Source organism: Littorina saxatilis, linkage group LG15 (assembly GCF_037325665.1).
Source record: "Littorina saxatilis isolate snail1 linkage group LG15, US_GU_Lsax_2.0, whole genome shotgun sequence".
Classification (NCBI taxonomy): domain Eukaryota; kingdom Metazoa; phylum Mollusca; class Gastropoda; order Littorinimorpha; family Littorinidae; genus Littorina; species Littorina saxatilis.
Window position 1 is genome coordinate 24,624,387 of NC_090259.1, and position 7,396 is coordinate 24,631,782.

Sequence of the window (7,396 nt, forward strand, 5' to 3'; positions counted from 1 at the left end):
CAACAAAAATAATAAAAAAATCTCACACACTTTTTCTGGTTTCTAATGCAATCTGTACAAGTAATGTATAGCCAGTGAAACGTTAATACATCAATGCTGCACGCTGGGCCATTGGTATACACAATTACTGGTAGTAATTAGTACAAATGTATAAATAATATAAAAACATCAATATTTACAATCTATACAGTTCATTATTTACAAAGGACATTCAACGAATATCCCATGAGCACATTTCATTCAAATACATGTATACTCTGAACACACACACACACGCACACACACACACACACACACACACACACACACACACACACACACACACATTCACACACAAACACACGCACGCACGCACTGCACGCGCACGCACACACACAGACACACACACAGACACACACACACACACACACACAAACACACACACACACACACTCGCACACACGCACACACACACACACACACACACACATTAACCGCGCGTATACATGCACGCACGCACGCTAACAAACTTACATACATAGACAAATGTGCACGCACTGATCTACAAACAAACACGTTTGCACGCACGCACGCACTCTCATGCGCATGAGCAAACGCATGCTCTCTCGCTCTCTCTCTCTCTCTCTCTCTCTCTCTCTCTCTCTCTCTCTCTCTCTCTCTCACATCCACTGAGATCACAAACCAAATTATCTGTTACAGCAGTGAATGGCAACAGTATAGGAAAGACACACACAAACATGTCACTAGTACATAATAATCTTATTTACATTTTAAACCGAAATAATGCGTCACCTGAACACAGCTCTGTATTGTCTGGTATGGTCTTTCTTAACCATTATTTTTCTTACCATTCAAACCTCTTGAAAACAGCGCAACTACTTCCAAACTTAACAAACACAACATCAACATTCACACATTCCTTGTGTTAAACCGCTTGAAATAACTACATGCAGTTTAAGTTTTCTTAATTCTTAATTGTACTGGCCAAATCCTTCCGGAATTCTGATCTGATTAAAACGGCAACTTACACCGTAGGCTTTAAACTGCGGTGGGCTTCTGATGTAATATGTTCAGAAGACGTATACCTTGCAAAATAAACTTGCGCGTTTTTTTAGCTTCTTAAAGCGAGTAAGGGTTTTAATGTCTCATATCACATTAACCATAGAAATCACAGGTTTTACACATGGTGTTCTGGACGCAGCAGCGTACAATGTCTGAACCGAGTGTATATCACTGGATTGTCTCAGAAATTGCTGTATTTCTTTAAGTTTCCAACTGCAACGATTTCTTTCACTTTTCTGTGCCAGAACAGCTGCATGTCCCTTATCACACGACATAAATATACTGCTTGCATAAAGTGTCTTTTCTGTGGAATGCACGCTAGTCAGTATTGTGTTCGTTATTGTATAAGACAGCCGTTCTGCACATCATTTATCTCACGATGACCACACACACGAATGGCATTGTTCCTGTTGCAGTTACATTTTGCCTTGTTTTTAAGAGCATTATTGTTCTGTGGTTTGGAGTAAACACTGCTTTTTCTGTAGTATTTCAGAACAGTTTGACGTTTCTTGCCCACGCAACACATCAGTTGGTTCCCCTGCATGCTAGAAATTCATTTTTTTTCTGAAAATGTTTAGCATTTAAAGGGCACATAAGCGTTAGATTACATCAACGTTTTTCACTGTTTAGTTGAAAATGTGCGTTACGGTTCTTTTCTCACGAGGACACATCTTTTATGGTTCACATTGCCGGAAAACAAACGACGTTCACTGCCGTTGGTTTCACTGACAAGAGGAAAGTTTGTGTGTTGTTCACAAGCTATGAAATTCAGATGGTTTTCATTGGTTTTGTTCATTCAATGCTGATCATTCCGCTGCCGCTCTCAGTTCATCAGTTCATTGACACTGGGATGAATACAGCATAGCTTGCATAGGGGTGAAGTCTCACCAGTCCTTTGGGCTATTCGTGCTTTCTCAGTGCAGTGCTGCTTGCTGGTGAGCTTTCTCGCAAAACCAGCAGAAAGGAATGATGACATTGAAGCCGAGAATACGTTAACAGTATCTGCCTCGTAGAAATCCCCAGGGCAAATCAACATTGTAATTAGCACCTTGTTGACGAATGCATTTCACTCATCAAAGAATGTCATTGTTTTTAATGCCGCACAGCAGGAAAGTGGGATCACAATCTTCGCGCTATTATCACATTTCTCTTTTTTCTTGGTTTGTAGTTGTAGCTTTTATTGTAGCCTTTTTTTCTCTTACAGAAGAATGCAGAACGATCTAGACGAGTATGTCGGTCATCTTCTAGTTGTAGCGCCACCATTCGTAGAAGTCCAACTTCTCGTAGATCCAGTCGAGATAGCTCGTGACTCTCGTGAACACGTTGGGGAATCCTCGCGCCGAGCAATTGTTGATCAACCAACTCATCACCCCCGAGATGTAGTATCGTCCCTCTTGCTCGCACATCAATGGACCACCGGAATCGCCCTGTAGGGGTAGAGTGGGTTGTAGGGAGGAGAAAAGAAAACGAGATTGGTTAGAATGGGTCACAGTTTTGATCGAGTCGACTTTAAACGACCGTGCTTGCATAAGCATTCACACTGGTAAGTACGTGCACGCGTAAACTCATGACTGTGACAAAAAGGTATGCACGTCCGTACACCCGTCAGCTCGCACACATAATATACACACACGTATGTCCACGCATACACACGACCACACACACGAAGTAAAAGTAAGTGGCACAAACAACTTCAGATTTAAAAAAGGAAGAAAAGAGATCCGTGAACGTACTCCCGAAGTAGGTCCCTGCCAGACTAGTTTGACACGACCTCATTTACATAATATACCAACGTTTGAGTGAATGGTTTTGTTATGTCATGGGTGGTCTCTCTCACGTATGTAGGATAAAAATAACTATATCCTACCATAGCCTCGAAGTGTATCTTAAGCAAAGGATATACAATTAATAAATCCACCAGGTTCGAACCCACGACCTCCCGATCACGGGGCGGACGCCTTACCACTAGGCCAACCGTGCCGGTAGATGGTTGGATGGTGGGTTAATATTTGTATCGTCTCTTCAGCTGATATTGCTATTCAAGACCGATGCAAGTTTGCTTCTTTCTTCAGTTCACATGGCAAGCTCCATAGTTAAAATTATTTACAATCAGTGGAGATAGCTCTTTAACTCGTCGACACCGGTCTGTGTTTTTATTGTTCGTCACGTGTTTCTGGTATTGGTGAGTACATTTTCATAGTTATCTTGTTCTTGTTCTTCTTACCTGCAGTCTCTTGTTCATATTCTATTTACAATCAGGTCTATCACAGTGAAAATCTACGAGAAGAGTTCAATGACTTACATAGCAGGCGCCAGTGTCACCGTGTCCAACACACAGCTGATCGTCGAGCACGTGGATGCCGACACGAAGCCACATGGAAGCACAGTCCTGGTTGTCTAAGATCTTGACAGGGAGCTCGTTCATGGCGTTCTCGTGACCTCCAGAATCTGAAGCAGGTCATATCAAGTTAGCACACATTTGCAAACGGAAAGAGCAGAGAAGGTGTTGGAATGTTAGTGATTTAGAAACAATGAATTTAAAAAAAAAAAGAATCAAAGCCGTTGAAATTTTGGTGATTTTGGGGAAAATGTACTTTAAAAAGAATCAAAGGCGTTGACATTTTAGTGAATTGGGAAAAATGTACTTAAAAAAAGAATAACAATGACGATAAACCGACATGACGCCAATGAAATTAAAAGAAGTTTAATGAAATTAAAAAGAGAATCAAAGGCGTTGAAATATTTGGGAAAAATGTACTTTAAAAAGAATCAAAGGCGTTGAAATATTAGCGGTTTGGGAAAAAATGTACTTAAAAAAGAATACAAAATACGACAAACTGACATGACGCTTGGCGAAGGCGCTGAGGCACGGAAATAAGTAAAGGATTTACATTTTAGTGTTAAACAGTTGGTCCCGCCCCTGGAGATCAGCTAGGGTTTTACATTTTGAATGTGTGAGCAATGCATTTAGAGCTGCGAGAACGAATTACAGTAGTCCAGTTAAACTGCAAAATATTGTGCTGTATCGTTACAAATGGCACAAAGAACATTGCTGGATAGCCACAAATACATGCTTTGCTAAAACTGAATTTCACTATTGCAGATGTTAAGGCCTAAAAAAAAATAGCTGTGGTTACGGTAACCCGACCTACCCTATTTTTAGGGGCCGACCCTATAACTTTTTATTACATTTGTCAACAAAAAACAAAAAAAAGACAACAAAAAAGAAAACGAGTGCAGAAAACGCAATGAAAGCGAAAGCGCTCGAGTCGCACACTTATTTCCCTGTCAAGTAGGTTTAATTTGTGCACATTAGAAAAAAAAGTTATAACAAAAAAAGTGATTGCCTACCTTCCTACCCTATTTTTTTTGGCTATGTTACCGTAACCACACCTATTATTTTTTTTGGCCTAACATAAAATTAAGGAAGTAACACTCCGAAGTAACACATGTATTATACAGCTCCAAAATGAAGTTACGTTGGTTAAAGCAAAAATATTAGTGTACAGTACAGAGATACGTTGCCCGTCTAAAGTTATAAACTTCTTACGCACCTCTGGTCTCTCCCCATCCGCTGATCCAGCAGTTATCGAGGTCGGGTGGCGGGGTGTTCTGGTCGGGTAGACAGGCTACCCGGACCTCTCCGGAGGTGAGATCCACCCCTTCATCCAGCTGCAGCAGCGCCACGTCGTTAGGGAAGTTGCTCGTGCGGATGTACCCGGGGTGCTGTCAACAGGGAGCAAATAGTCAAATTTAAATCAGTGAACTGGGAATTGTTTTAATTTTTAAAAAATATTTTTTTATTAGACATTTCTTTATTTCTTTCATTCTTTATCCTTGTGTATTTTTCCCTCTCCTGTTAGTGCATTTTTTTTAATCATTTTTGTTTGTTTGGTGAACATGGAATTTAGACTGTGTGCGTGTGTGCACAGAAGGGGCAGATGGTCTGATTGCATTGTCCAATGATCAAACCAACAAGCAAATGGTCAAGTTTTAGTCAGGGAACTGGGAATTTAGACTGTGTGCATTGTCCAATGATTAAACCAACAAGCAAATAGAAAATACTAACACTGTTTTTGTTTGTTGTTTTTTGTTTGTTGTTGTTGTTGTTGGTTTGTTGTTGTTTTTAATGAAGGCGAAGGGATGATATTGTGAAGAGCACAGAATGGGTAGAAGAGGTCGCTTTTGATCAGTTCAACAATTCAAAGGACGAACACTTGTACGTATGTCGAAAGGTGAAGAAGTTGAATGGATTAGTTCGCTGTTGTACGATTTGTAGACTGTCTAGGATTATCTTACCCTTTCTGAACGTGAAATATTTCATTGTTTATTTCCGCCCCATCAACGCCTTGAACGTTTTATAGTGTGCTTGATTCAGATACCTAATCAATCCATCCCCTCTCCTTGACCTCCGCCCCCCGCCCCGCGCCCCCCTATCCCGAATAAAAAAAAATAAAAAAAATAGGAGACTGTAAAAAGTGTCCACCACTTCTGTTCTCGTGGTGCGTGTAAAACAACATAAGTCCTGCGAGAAGCGACACGAACTATCGCAATGCCGTACTCCTGCATCTGTGCAAACAATACCTGTAATTGAATAGAGTTAGTATACATGCTCAACTATTTACTATCAAAAATGATGCAAATATCATCGAAAAGCTGAAGTTTCTATTTATTAAGTTTAAAGAAAAGGTGTAAAAATAACAAAAGTTTATAAGATGGAAGGGACGAAATATTTCAACTCGATAAAGTTATTTTTAAGTGTTCATCGGCATTATATGTTAGTCTTTCAAACAAACAAAAATTAATAAAGAAAGAAAAAGAGGAAGAGAGAAAAAAAAGAAGAAAAAAAAGAAAAAGAACGAAAAAAAAAAATCATCTGAAAGATGTTTCATGCATACAAAAAATAGGTCTAAATCGTGCTACCTGCATAGCTAACTGATGAGTTAGAATGGAATTTCATGAATATCGAAAAGCCAATTTCCATTGTTGACAAAATCTGGCCTATTGTAAGTACGATCATTGTGAAATCAGACGCCTATTTCTATTGGTTATCCAACACCACGTGCTTCACCAGAGCACGAATCCTATTGGTGTATTCACTCACGCTGACAATTCTGGCGATACGTCTGTAGATCTCTCTGCCAGATTCCACTTCCAGGTTATCTTCGGCTAGCACCACTCGCCAGTTCCTCACATCTCCGTAGAATGGCCTGCAGCACAAACACAAAATATTGTCAAACGTTTGAAAAATTATACAAACATAGGTGTTTAGAATTAGACTTCGTAAGATTTTGAGCTGAGAATAAAATAATCATGACATAAACATAGTGAATTATTGGTGTGGTTCGCTCCCAGTCTTCTATCTTTTATTGATTTTTTTCTTTTTCTTTTATGTGTTGTGTTTTGCTGGAATTGTGGACGTCCGATTCCTTGAAAAACTCTGAAAGTTGCTGGATACTTTTTATTGCGGGGGGGGGGGGGGGGGAGGGCGTAGAAGGTAGTTTTAGCCACTACAACAACCGGCCGTTGGTAGTCTCAGACCACAAAACCATAACTTTTTCATCTCGGTAACGAAAGTAAAAAGAAAGAGGAATGAATAAATGTATATGCATGATCGTTGATTCAGGACCTCCAACAGCGTAGACATCACAGATTCAGAGAGGAACGATCATGTTCTGACAAATAACCTGTCACCATCTTTACTCTTCACTCACCCTTCCACGCAGTGAGCGGCGGTGAGCACCCAGGACTGGTGGATGAGCACCCCTCCACACCTGTGCCACGGTTCCACGGCCGCGATGATCTGTAGCGACACCTGCCACGGCCACTGACCTGGGTCGGACGGACTTCCGCCGATAATCATTGGGCTGGCCATGATGCCACAGTGTTCTGAAATCACAATGAATCAAAAACACCAGTGAGACATAGTTCGAGAGAGTGTGTAGTGTACTGCGATTGGGTAAAGTAAAGTACGAAGAAGAAGCCAGTTCGAGAGAGTGTGTAGTGTACTGCGATTGGGTAAAGTAAAGTACGAAGAAGAAGCTAGTTCGAGAGAGTGTATAGTGTTCTGCAATGGGGTAAAGTAAAGTAAGAAGAAGAAGCCAGTTCGAGATAGTATGTAGTGATCTGCGATGGGATAAAGTAAAGTACGAAGAAGAAGCCAGTTCGAGAGAGTGTGTAGTGTTCTGCAATGGGGTAAAGTAAAGTACGAAGAAGAAGCCAGTTCGAGAGAGTGTGTAGGCCTAGTGTTCTGCGATGGGATAAAGTAAAGTACGAAGAAGAAGCCAGTTCGAGAGAGTGTGTAGTGTACTGCGATGGGATAAAGTAAAGTACG

General features: G+C 40.7%; 1 protein-coding gene across 1 annotated transcript; it reads right to left on the reverse strand.

The window, feature by feature from the left end:
- Positions 1–324: 324 nt before the first annotated feature.
- On the reverse strand, positions 325–6,951 carry LOC138948932 (elastase-1-like). Its single transcript, XM_070320595.1, has 5 exons — positions 6,777–6,951; positions 6,167–6,272; positions 4,617–4,788; positions 3,365–3,510; positions 325–2,489 (listed from the first exon to the last, which is right to left on the reverse strand). The coding sequence occupies exons 1-5, from the start codon at positions 6,935–6,937 to the stop codon at positions 2,307–2,309; spliced, it is 768 nt and encodes a 255-aa protein (XP_070176696.1). The 5' UTR covers positions 6,938–6,951; the 3' UTR covers positions 325–2,306.
- Between the last annotated feature and the right edge of the window lie 445 nt (positions 6,952–7,396).